General features: G+C 54.7%; 1 protein-coding gene across 23 annotated transcripts in view; it reads right to left on the reverse strand.

The window, feature by feature from the left end:
- The window catches only part of DYSF (dysferlin), a 231,080-nt gene extending 218,549 nt beyond the window's left edge, over positions 1–12,531 (reverse strand). For 5 of the 23 annotated variants that reach the window (XM_082356275.1, XM_082356272.1, XM_082356271.1 and 2 more), the window contains exon 1: positions 1,329–1,591. In XM_082356275.1, the coding sequence (XP_082212401.1) occupies positions 1,329–1,419 (91 nt within the window). In that variant the 5' untranslated portion in view covers positions 1,420–1,591. Of the gene's footprint in view, positions 1–1,328; positions 1,593–11,967 lie in introns of those variants that run through there. The other 18 variants (XM_082356259.1, XM_082356258.1, XM_082356261.1 and 15 more) reach the window with 9 other exon arrangements.
- Positions 12,532–13,141: the final 610 nt, after the last annotated feature.

Raw genomic sequence — 13,141 nt, forward strand, 5'->3', positions numbered from 1 at the left:
TAAGAGACCTAGGCTGATGAAGGGCCCTGGGCTCAGGGTCCTTGGGGAACTTCTTTCCCAGCCAGTGTTGGCCCCATAATTTCCACACAAGAATGGCTTAGGCAGAATCTGAACCTAAGGGAGAACTAGGGACCTTGTCTGGACGCTGCATTTGATAGTAGGCACCCAGGAATATCACCGATTAAGGAAAACAGAAGAGTTTTCTAAACTGTTTCGACTCACACTTTTCAAAAAAGGAATAAAATGTAAATGGTCCCACAACAAAGAATAAAAGCTACAGTTAGTTCTCACTTTGCCAAATTGTGTCTTTCATCTACGGTTCTCATCATTTCGGGGTGCTTGGGGAGCAGATGGCGACCGTGGGTCAGAGCTAAAGAGCCCCCTTGGTGGTCCCACCTTTTTCTAACCTCCTGAAAACACCAGCCACTTGTCCCTCTCCGTTTGACCACCTTTTGCGCCGCACACATTTTTTAATTCCACAAAACCACAGGATACACCTCGTGGTAAGAGGAAAACCCTCTCCCTTTCCTTAATTATCTTTCTCTGCATAACTGGGGTCCTGACTCACTGCCATTGTTCCTTCTCTTAATTTTGACAGATCCTTCCTCTTCCCTTTCCCCTCCTGAGATACCTCCTCCCGTGGGAATGTCTGCCTTGAGGCGGAAGTTAAGGGTGCCTGGTGAGAAGGCGGAGGGGTTTGAGTCCTTTGGGGTGTTTGCCCCAAACAGAGAGAGACCTTCTCTTGCCTAAGTACCACAGGCAGGCATTTAGGCTCTTTGCATTTAAAAAGCTTCCTTGAACTCTCAAAATTTTTTGTATCAAGGCCACATCCGCCCTGTTCTATCCCTTTTCCTCCCAACTGAGACACGGCCGATTCAATATGGCCAGTGTTGAAGAAAGATGGACGAATGAATGAATGAAATCAAGACACAACTTTCACGGTCTCCACGCCCAGTTTTTAAGCGATCCTATTCCTCTCTCTTCCGCACCCATCCTCCAACCCCGCCCTCATCACTGCCCGCTAAGGGCTCGCACGTTATTCCCTCCGGGCTTCGGTCTTAGTTAAGTGGTAACTGTTGACCTATTATGGCACTTCCGGTTTTCCAAAATTTCTGAGCACAGTGGCATTTATCGTGCTCGCTTGCATCCTCCTCGCCCCCTCTGCAGAAGATAGGACCGAAATTTCTCTGAGATTTCTGTCCTTGCTGACGGGGAGGAAACTATGGCTTGGACTGCAGTTAGCGCCGGAGCCGGGGCGGCAGACCCGGCGGTGCGCGCGCAGAGTCGGTGGCGCGAGCGCACGGGCGCGACGGCCACGGGGCTCTCACCTCGGAAAGTCAGGCTGGCGACCGGGTCGCTGCGCCGGTCCTTCTTCACACTGGGGAGGTTGCTGGCCCTCACCAGCTGGCAGCTCAGCATGGTTCGGCCGGCCCCCACCGAGCAAGCGCTCGGCTCCGCGGCAGCCGCACCAGAGGGGAGCGAGCTGTCGCCTCCGCGGGAGAAGTCCCGGCGCCTGGGAGAGGCCGCGGCGAGGACACCGGACACCCACTGGGTGGACCCTCCCCTCCGGCCCGGGTCCGGATCCGCCCTGCCCGCGGAGGGCGGGGCGGGCCAGGGGTCAGCCCGGCGCCGGCGGGGGCGCTGGTCCCCTCCGCGGGTCCCCGCCCCCACCAGGAATGGAAGCGCAGCTGACGCGGGGCGCACGGCTCGGCTGCGCAGCTGGGAAGCGTCGCCCGCCCGCCTGCTAGCGGGAGCCCGCACCGTCCCGGCTACCCGCCCGGCCAGCGCGCCCGGGCCCCGAGCGCACCAAGGCCGACTTCGCTTCCGCTGCTCTCCTGCCCGAAGCGCCCAGGGGCAACTGGGTGCGAAGGCGGGAGGTGGGGGAAACCCGGCTTCAGAGACCAGAGTGTGTCCGCGGGAAACTGCAAGCGCTGCGAGCGCTAGAGGAGGAGACGGCCGAGCGGCCGAACGCGCGCTGCGCCCTGAGCCCCTGGCGCCCACGCCGCTCGCCTCGGCCCACCTTCCCCCTCGACCGCCCTCGGTGCCCCGGAGGCCCGAGAGACTCCAACGCTCGAACTCTCGCGAAGGGCCTCTGAGCCTTCTCCAGAGCAGTCCGGGGTCACTCGTCTCCGGAGGCGGAGGTCTGCATCCTGCCCGCTCGGTACCCTGCCACATCCCCAGCAGCAATCTCTAGGTCCCCTCGCCCCCACCGTGAGGGGGATTGCCTAGAGAGTGAGCCTCGAGCGGTGACAGCCTTTAGCGCGCGTTCCCGTGTTACGTCTGGTTCCTTTCCAGCCGATGAACTTCTTGGCCACAGGTGGCTTCTCACCTCTATACCCCTACATTGCAGCGCCGAGCACCCGACAGGCACTGTCCCTCCTCCCACCTCCCGGGTCCTCACTAGCTTCCTCACTCAGCCTCAATTCAGTGACTAGTTATCGTCATTCTGCTGCACAAGATCACAGCTCTCTTTCTCTTCTCTTGTTTTGAAGATCCAGCATTTTCAGGTGGCTAAACAACAACGTGGTGAAATCCAGCTCTGCCTGCTCCACCCCAGCCCGCTAAGCACTAAAGGTGTTGGAGAATAACACAGCTAACCTGCTGGCCTCACCTGTTATTTCCCACCCCTGACTCTGGTGGATCCTGAGTGCTGATAGGCAACCACACTACATCTCCACAGCCCCTTCAATCTCCCTCTCTCCTAGACAACAATTTCATACTTTTCTCTCCCCAAACCTACAAAATCCCATCACCATCCTCACTCTCAGTTTGCTTCTTATATGCAAAGTAGAGAACTTCCTCAGGCTCCCGGCCTCCTAACTCCCGTCAGCTTCTGCCCCCAAATCTTTTGCTCTTTCTCCTGCTGTTATAAATGAATCATTCGTACTCCTAACCCCCCCTGGGCACTTGGGCACTAGATCCTACCGCCCTCACCCACTCGATGACAAGTCTGAGGCTGTCCTCTTCCCAACCTTAAAGGCTGCACCTTCTCTAGCTGGCTTGCGCCCTCTTCCTCCTGACTCTACCACTCTCCCTGGGTGACCCCACTAACCCTCATGATGAGCTGGACATTTACTTCCTCTCCAACATCCAAACTTCCTCCCTCTCAGCAGAAGCCGACTATTCGGGTACTACCCCCAGCCCTAGCTCCAGATCCTGACCTATCTGAGACTATCTCCTGGCAATAGCTGTTGGTCCAGCGATGGCATATGTCCCGAGATGTTCTCCTGGAGGAATAACTTATCCTCCGTGAATGAACAAGCCCAACTCCCTCTCCTGCTTCGTGAGAATAAGGAAGCATGTAGATCCAATGGCCAGCCAGCTCTAAGATGTAGCAGACACCAAGGACGGCAGACCAGAGAGAAAAATGGAGTCGGCCTGGGTCCAGGGTGACTGTGGAGCTGTCCACTCTATATGCCCAGAGCCCACCAGGTCTCTGGATCATACTGTATATGCCCAGAGCCCACCAGGTCTCTGAATCATGCTGTGGCCTGGTACTAACAGGGCTTCCTCCCAAGAGGACTTGTATCGGGAATAAAAATCACTTTAAGACTGTTTATTATTAAAGCCTTTTTGAGGTAGGATTTCACTTACTTGCAGCCTAAGTCATCCTTACTGACTTTGGTACCATCTATGTGCCCGCAGCATCCAAATACCTCCACCAAGGCATTTCCACCACCACCCTCTCCTGCCTGGGCTGCCTCTTAGCTGGTCACCTCTGGTCCATTATCCACACAGGAGCCAAGTGATCTTAAATATAATCAGGTCCCTCCCCTCGTAAAACCCCTCCAAGGCCTCCCATGCTCTTGCAGTAGAGCCCGGCTCCCTTTCCTCTGCATACAAGGTAAGACCCCTCAGCCCCTCACTCTCCAGCTCCAGCTCCAGTGACTTCTCAGTTTCTGGAACATGCTGAGCTCCCTCCAAACTCCCTCCAAGCTCTGCTGTCACCTCCACCTGCACCTGCCTTCCCCTCTCTCTTAAAGGGCCACCCCCACTCACTCTTCAGGCCTCATCACTTCCGTGGGAAGCCTCTGACCTCCTGGTCTAGGCTGGGTCCTCTGGCAAACAACTGCACAGCAGCACTTTTCCTTCTTAGCGCTTGTCCCAACTGTAAGCAGTAACTATTTGTTTAAGTGCTGGTTTGATGTCTAGCTAGATGGTGGAGTCGGTCGATGAGGGGAGAGCCCACGTTTGTCTCAGGCAGCCAGGTGTTCCCAGTGGATGGGAAGGGCTGGCCTGGGGTTGGTGTGATGGACATTGTACTTGGCTCCCCAGTGTCCCTTCCACCCCGTGATGTTAAGTGTGCTGTTCTCAAAGAGGATAGTACTGCCCCCTAGGGGGAATTTTGGATCTGATGATTGAGGATATTTTTTTACCATCATAATAATTCCTGACTTTGCTGCTTTCCCCAGCACACCACACCCTGCCCCCTAGCCCTGCTCTAATCGGTCAGAGGTGGCACAGGAAATCTGTAGGGGCATATCTAATATTTCCAGAGGAATATTCCAAGGGACTTTTGCAAACCCTTGGCTTATGTCCAAGGAACAGGGTCTCCACACACCTGCTCAGTACACCAGAAAAGCAGCAGCTGGTGGCCTGAGCCCTGGACACTTCCTGAGGCCTCTTTTTCCATCCCAGCTTCCAACTTCCCAGCCTGGCTGCCCTTCACTTCTCCCTGATAGGATGGCTGACTCTTCCCTTGGAGATGTCATCCTGGGGCCTGGTGCTCAAGGGGGCTTCCTCCCAAGGGGACTTGCATCAGGAATGCAGCTCTTGCGGACAGTGTGCTGAGACCTCAACTTGTCCCCCTCATAGATGTTCTCCCCTCCTGCCATAGAAGTGTTCCAAGGAGCTTGACCTGGAAGCATGGTCACCCACATAAATAGACTACATTTCCCAGAACTCCCTCAGAGCTGGATGTGGCCAGGAAACCAGGTGATGACCGATGCGATATGAGCAGGAGGGCTATGTGTTCCTGCTCAGGCTGCAGTGAAAACATATCCCAAATCATCATATCCAAAATTCCCCCAAGGGGACAGTACTATCCTCTTTGAGAACCACTGGCTTAGCCTTATCATGGTGTGGAAGGGACACTGGAGAGCCAAGTACAATATCCACCACGCCAACCACGTTGTCAAAGGGACCACGGGGGATAGCAGAGAAACAAGACAGAAAGGATCCAGGGGCCTGGACAGCCCTGTGGGTCAGAACTTTACCAGCCTGGGCTGCCTACACATCAACCATTATGTGAGTGAGAGAGACCATCGTGCCCCCCACCATCAGTTAGGGCTCGCTAACCAAGAGCCCGGTCTGCATCCTACCTAAGGCCCCAGGTAAGGGCGGCTCCTCGGCATCCGGGACAACTCCAGCCCCACTGCAAAGGTGACAGGGCCAGCTTAGGGGCCACTGTTGGGTAGCAAGTGGGTAAGGGTGGTCTCGGGTGTCCTCGGCCTACAGCGGCTTGAAGCAGGATTTCAGTTCCCGGCCTGAGATTGAAGTCAGGCCACGGCAGTGAGAGCACTGAATCCTAGCCACTAGACCAGTGCCCAGTGACACGAAAATGAATTTCCACAAAGAAACAGAAAGTAGTGAAACAAGTAAAGTGTTTATTAGGAGGAAGAAGAGTACGTGTGGATAGACACATGGGCGGGCTCAGAGAGAGAGTCGCGCCGTTGTGGTAGTTTGAATGACTTTTATGGGGCATTTCTTCTGGGTTTCCTTTGACCAGTCATGTTGCTTTGCTGGTTCTGAGTCCATATTTGGTATATCTCAGCGTGCTCCTCTGTGTGTGTGCGCATCTCTTAGCCAAGATGGATTCTAGAGAATAGGCCTATGGGTAGGTTGACATCGCTTACTATGGGGTGGCGCCCCCTCCCTTTTTGACCTCCAAGGAGCTTTTCTGTGCATGTGTAGTTGGGAAGGTCTCCTTGACTTCGAGAATGAGGAATATGTGGTCTTTTATCTCTTATCTGGGCAGGGCTTATCTTCTCCTCCCTCCTGCTATTTTGGAGTATCTGTCCACAGGGGACGAACTCCAGCTGTTCAGCCTGGGGCTCATCTATCTCCTGCCTCAAGGGGACCTGCTTTGAAGCTGAATTTGCATAGCAAGCCCAGCTTTTACTTACAATTTCATGTTAAGCGCAACGGACATTTCAGAGCTAAAAGAGGTAAGGGGGGGAGGGGACTAAAGCTCTCCCCTGCTACCCCATCGGTGTAGTCATGGATAGGTGCTGACTGATGATCTCAGGTGAGAGGAGACTGGCTGCCTGTTCCCTGGAGAGTCCAAGCACCAAGGTCTCCCAGATTAAACAAAACACCATCAGATGCTGCCACGGGTATCCCCTGGGACACATCCAGCACATAGACCTGCTGACTTTGATCAACACAATGTTTTATAACAAAATTGTACTTTAAACATTAGGAGATCTGGATTTATAGCATCCCTTGAAAAATCAGAGAAGCTGGCACACGATCCCTAATTTCCTGCCTAACACTGATCATCTATCTGGCACCTGCAGCCCGGAGCATGCATCTCGGCTCGCCCTACTTGCTACCACTCACCCAATATGCATGCGCTTCTCCCTCTGGCCTTAGTTACGCCACCTGCCATGCTCCCATGGGCATGTGGGTTTGTGACCCTCTCCTGTCACCTATATGGGGTCCTTCCTCCCTGCCAGTCAAGGAGGAGATACTTCAAGGAGAGTCCCTTCTTGCTCTTGGAGTTGGTCTCCTCTGGCTCAGTTCTCCTAATGCCTGGGGCCTTGTTTTTTCCCAAGGCCTGACATGGGGTATCCAGAATGCAAATAAACCTTGCCCTCTGCTTCCAATAACACCAACCTTGAGACGGACACTCTGCATGTGAGCTTACATGATTCCTCAGGGCACATTTGCCAAAGTCCAAAAACTTACAGGAGTACGGATGGTCCAAAGCATCCTTCTGCCCTCCCCCCTCACATTCATTGAAGAATTTGTGTCCCAAGGATATCCCAATCCGACCAGCTGGGATTAGAGAGGCAGTCACATGTCTACCAGGGGTGTCAGGGTAGAGACTGCACAGACAGCAGTGATTCTAGTTATGGCCATGGTCATGTGACCGACTGCCTGGGAAGAACTCTCCCATAGCAGGAACAATCAGACGGCCCTGCGTCCGTCCCAGTGCACCCTTTTCTAGCCATGTGTCCCAAGACGTGAGATTTGACCTTTCAGAGTCTGTTTCCACTTCTGTGAAATCAAGAGAATGCTACCTCACAGAGCTGTTGGGAGGATTAAAGCAAACACTAAGGTTTCCAGCCCAGTGCCCGCCTGGCGCACAGTAGGTGCACAATAGATGTTAGTGCTCTTCTTGCTAACATTTCAGCCTAATGAACCAATCTGGAAAGAGGCCAGCATGCAGGAAGTAAAGAAAGAAACAGATTTTGGCCTGGGGAGAGGGACTGAGAAGGTTTGTGGGCTCAGGGAGTCACTGGAGGGATACTGTTTCCAAGAAAGATCTAGCCCGATGGTGAGGGTCACAGCCAGCCGTCAGGCAAGTGGACGTATGTCTTAGCCTCAGAAGGGACTGCTCCAGGGGGTGTGGGGGGAGCAGCCAGAGGAGACAGGACCAGGATCCCTTGGGGCCGAGGGGATGGCCACTCACTTCTCAGCACATTGTGCCCAGTCTGGTAGGACAGTAGATGAACCAACAGAGCTGGTGATAGGCCGGACCAGGCAAAAAAGATAGTGAAAGGCTTTTTGGATGTGTGCAGTGATTTCTTAGTACATGTACAATACATGTTAACCATAATAATAATTGTAATAAGTATATATATACACATATATAATAATAGTAAAACAGTTAACATGTATTTAAGTGCCAGGCACTATTCAAAGTGTATTATGTGGATTAACACATAAACTCTTCAGAACCATCCCTCCAAAGCAGGTACTATTATTATCAACACTTTATAGATGAGGAAACTGAGACACAGAGAGGTTAAGTAACTTGCCCAAAGACACACAGCTGGAAAATGACAGTGCTGGGATTCCAAATCCAAGGTCCCAGGCAGTCTGGGTCCACAGCCAATACTCTCAGCTACCGTCCTTTCATTCTTGTCCCATGCTGTCATCCCACTGGAATGTGACCAAGGCTGCCAGCTATCTGTACTCCTGAGCCCCTCCACCCCACTGGATTGGCTAAGCTTGGGGTCTATGCTTACAGTGCCCCCTTTCCGGAGGCCCCCAAGTGCCTGCCACACCCACTGCAGGCTGCCCACCTCAGTGCTACATGATGATGCATCATGCATGACATGATGCATGTCAGTCCCTGAACAGCCATCACAGGCCTAACAGAGGCCTTGAGATAGCATAGCACAAGAGTACTGCCCAGAGGGAGCAACCTGGGCCAACTGGTGACCGGTCCCATGAGATGCAGAGAGGGTGATGCAGAGGGGCAGAGACCCCTCTGAGATAAGAAAGCATCCTCCAGACCAGAGAATGAGAGTGGGGATGTCAGGGCCTGAGGGAGAACGAGAGTGGGTGGCAGCAGGGACAGTGTGTGAGATAAGGCAGGGTGTGAGGGGGCCACGTGCAGACTGAGACTGGGCTCTGGGGTGTGAGCCAGACCTGGGTCCACTCCTGCCCCTCCACCTTTTACTGCTTGTCTCTTATAAATCAGAGCTAAGACCAGAGGGAAATGGTAGAGCAGTTAAAGATGGGGTTCTGGAGCCAGATTGTGTGGGCCTGAATCCTGATTCCACTAATTACTAGTGTATGACTTAACCTCTTTTTGGTGTAGAATGGGGGTGATAATGGTTGCTACCATATATGGTTGATAGGAGGATTAAGCGTCTACATATAAGGGCCTGGTACAAATTACAACTCAAACATGACAGAACTCATAGTAAGTGAGCTCTATTTAGAACAGTGCTTACACCTAGTAAGCACAGTATCAGTTAAATATATCTCACAGGATCGTTGTGGGGTTTTGAAGAAACAGCATCTGAAAATGGTACATTGTGCTTAATGAATGACCATTCTCTCTCCTTGTGATGAATACACTTTTCAAACTTGGAATCCTCCATCTCTGGGTCATTCATCATACACTGCGCTCCCCCCTCCACTCTGACTCAGTCCATGCTGCGTACCCCACGCACAGCCCTCCCCTGTTCTGGCTCAGGCCCAGGGTGCCTCATGTGTGGGCAGTGCGTGGTATGCTTTCCAAAGCACTTTCTTATTCATGAGCATGGACGTTGAGAACAACAGAGGGCGTGATGATGGGGGTTGGGGGGGTGCTTTGGCCACTGTGTGACCTTGGCCAGGCCCCTGCACTTCTCTGAGCCCATCTGTTCATCTGTAAAAGGGGATGATATCCCTGCCCATTGGCCTCACAAAGCTACTGTGAGCAGGAAATGAATTTATGCATGCACGGAGGCACCTGTGAAATTGTGAGATATTACAAATAGGTAGCCAAAGGAGGGGGTCTATGGGCCCCAAGACTAACAGGTCTGGGAAAGCCAGATCCAGGCCAGCTGGTGCGGGAAGCCTTCCCAGAAGGGTGTTTTGCTCTGAGAAGTGTGCTCCTGAGACCAGAGCCTTCTGTGTAATCATTCACCAACCTGGCCCTGGTCGGGAGAAGGAGGGTGAGCAGGCCTGAATGGCGCAGGGAGGCCAAATTTGGACATGAGTGAAGAGCTTGGCCAACACGCAGGAGGTGGACTGCGGCCAGGGGTGGGGGAGGGGGGCCTGCGCTCCCCATGACTGCTCGGCAGTGACTGTGATGGCTGGGAGTGGGCGGGATCCAGAAGGCCCCCTCCGAAGGCGGGGGACACTCCTGGTCAGCACACAGTGTACCCTCTTTCATCGCCAGGGAAGGGGGAGCCCACCCGGAGGAGCCAGGCTGCAGGCAAAGGGGAGGACTGCAGACTGACAGCAGACAGACAAACGGGGGGGAAGGGCTCAGTCAGGGCGAGGATACAGGATGGGGCGATTGCTCCACAGGCGGCCCTGGGAGCAGAAATGACGACAACAGGATTTCCTCTAGGTAAAGCACTTCTGGGGTGAGAAAGTGCTTCCCCTTTCATTATTCATTATTCATTCTTTCCTTTCTCTTACTAGGGTTCTGAGCTTGGTCTGGGTAGGGGCGCCATGAAGGCTGAGTCAAGTGTGTTGTCCTGCGGGGAGGTGTTGGGAGCTGGGGGTGTGGTCAGAGAAAGTGGAGGAAAATCTGGTTCAGGCTGAGTGGACGCCAGAGGAGATAAGACCCCTGAGAACAGAGGCAGGGGCTCCAAGGTGACCCTTCTTGCATTTCACTTGTGCACTGGACAGCTCCAGAGGGTGCTCAGCCCTCAGGGGGCCCTGTGCCAGGCGAGGGGTGCTGGGGCGGGAGTAGCTGCTTAAAGCACAGGGTGCCTGTTTTCCCTCTGGCTGCAATGTATCCTCCCTCCCCTCAGCCAGGGGGCTATTTACAGAGTGAATGGTGCTCCCTGGACGCCTGCAGCTCTCAGCCCAGGGCCCTCAGCCAGGCTGCTAGTCCGGGCCATGCAGATGAACCACTGGCCTGGCCTGCCCAGAGCCAAGGTTTCAGAGGAAGCGTGGAGGCCCCCGATTTGTGCCCTCGTTCTCCTCCTGGAAACACCTTGATAAAGCTCATTTCTGAAGGCAACTGTGGGAAACTGGTCAGAACAGGTCAAAGCAACGCGTTAGGAAAAGAGCACAGCTGGAGTGTCACCTACCGCTCCTCCTACCCCCTTCGGTGCACACTTCTTTCCAGGCCAAGGGCCCATTCAGCGACTCCTCCTCGAGAAACCCAGAATCTCACACCCAGGAGTGTGTGTGTGTGTGTGTGTGTGTGTGTGTGTGTGTGTGTGTGTGTGTGTGCGCGCGCGCACATTGCTATGGACACATGCCTGCGTTCTGTGAGTTTCTACTCCTTGGAACTTGCAGGTGTCACATGCACTTCAGGTGTGCATGTGTCCGGGAGCACATGGGCACATGGGCGTCTGGGAACAGGTAGATCCAGGAGCTCGTGAAACTGAAAGGGAATGTCTGCTGGATGGCCAGGGACCAGCCGATGCTATGATTGCCGGAGGCCTGGGATGTAGCCAGATCTCCGGGGGAGAAAGGGAAAGACAGGTAACAGAGGCTGAGAGTGAACCCACAGGGTGGGTGGGGAGGTGGGCTCCCACACTCCTGCCCTCTGGTCCTTCTCCTTCAGTATGGCTCCAAACCCACAGACCCAGCTGTGTAGACCCCAGCTCTGGCTCCACCCAGAGGGGGACCGCAGAGAAGCAGACAGGGCCCAGCCCTCACCTCCTGGAGTAGTCCATTCATCACCATGAAAAGACCTTCCTGCGGGAGGTCTCAATCTGATAGGGAAGCAGGCTCCCCTGCTCAAGGTAGCCTCAACCTGATGATGGAGCTACCACCCCCAACATGCTAGATTTCCCGCATCCTGTGCCCAAAGCAAGGGTAGGATCCCTGGACCGATGGGCGATGCCTCTGCCCCCAGGGGCCGCCTGCCTGCCGGCCCAGCCTGTAATAGAGAGCGAAGGCCGAGGAAAGCCGCCAGGCCCGGGCCGGGGCGCGAGGGGGGGCGGGGGGAAGAGCTGGATTGCAAATAGTCCGGGGACCAGTCTTCCGGGGAGAGGCGGGGAGCCCTGCAGTACAACGCTTTGCAGCACACAACCCGGAAAGGCCTCTTTTAAGAGATCCAGAGAGTGCGAGGAAAGATGCTGGCCCCGTATTCCAGGTCCCTCTTAGCCCCAACCCGGGCTCAGCTTCCAGGCCGCTCAGCCACCTCTCCCTCTTGCCTCAATTTCCCTCTGAGTCGCCTCTCTCCGAGGGTGTGTGTTTTCGCAACACTCAAAGTCAATCTGGTCTGGGCGAGGAGTCTGGCCTCTCACGTCCCGGTGCTCTCCGGGATGGAGAGCCGCGGCGTCTCCTCTCCGACCCCATCCTCCCCTCCCGGGAGGGATCGCGGGCCCCTCCTACCTGCAAACACCGCAGAGCAGTAGGCATCGCTGATGTCGGAGTCCGGGGTGCGGACGTTCTCGGCGTAGAGGATGAAGACCCTCAGCATGACTGGCGGGAGTCCGGGCCCAGTGCGCCCAGGGCGCGGAGAGGGCTGGGCAAGGTCGGGGACGGTCGAGACGCAGCTCGAGGGTTCCCTCACTGGAGAGAGCTGGCGGAGGGAGAGCGGCTTGGATCACTGGCTGCCGGCTCAGAGCAGCGGCTCTTAAAGAGGAACAGGCCAGTCCCGGGCTGCTCCAGTGGGCTCCACTCGGTCCGCGCCCCGGCTGCGCTCAGCCCGCTTGTCAGCGGGTGCTCCGAGGAGAACAGGGGCTTCTGCTCCCCTTCCACCCCCGCCGCCCTACCCGGTCTCGGCTAAGCTGTAATTCAATGCTCCGGCCGCAGACTCTCCCAATGACACGGCATTTTGCACCTGGCGGTGGAACAGCGGACTGGGCGGCGGCCGCGAGGGCTGAGGGCTGGACCGGGGCTCCGGGCGCCCAGCGCAGTTCAGATCTCGCTCCTGGACAGGAGAAAGGCTTGGTCCCTCCCCTGACCTTCCACCTCCGGCAGTGCGCGACGCCAAGCCCGTCGCCTCCTCCCGCCGCGGGGATTCCAGCACTCTCCCTCGGAGCCAGCCGGACCGCCCCGGGGACGCGCTGGGCAGCAGGCGCAGGGCCGGCGCTTTCGCTAGGCAAGACCAGAGCTGAGGAATTTCATTGACTGGCAGCGCCGGCTGCCTTAAAAACTTTGTACCCCTCTTCTCTGGTTGTAAAAACAACACATGCCACTTTTAACACAAAATCATAAAAGAAGGAAATCACTGAGTCTGAAAAATACAGTATTAACATTTGTTTATTTACCAGCCCAGACTTTTTCCTGTGAATTGCATGCATATATGCATGTAAATTAGTCTTTATTGTATACCTGAGATCAGAGTGTCTGTGCAGTTCTGTGTCCTGCTTTTTCATGTACCATTTTCTTGCATCATTAAAAATTCTTTATAAACAATTTTTTTCAATAGCTACCTAATTTTCTATCATATGAATGTCTTAAATTCTCAAAGCTTTCTCCCATTGCTGCACATTTAGGCTCTTCCCAGTTTCTTACCATCAGAGTAGTGAGAAATCTTTTTTTATATAAAAACTGGGATATA

The sequence above is a fragment of the Balaenoptera borealis genome (assembly GCF_965194805.1).
Source record: "Balaenoptera borealis genome assembly, chromosome: 15".
In the NCBI taxonomy this organism is placed as follows: Eukaryota; Metazoa; Chordata; class Mammalia; order Artiodactyla; family Balaenopteridae; genus Balaenoptera; species Balaenoptera borealis.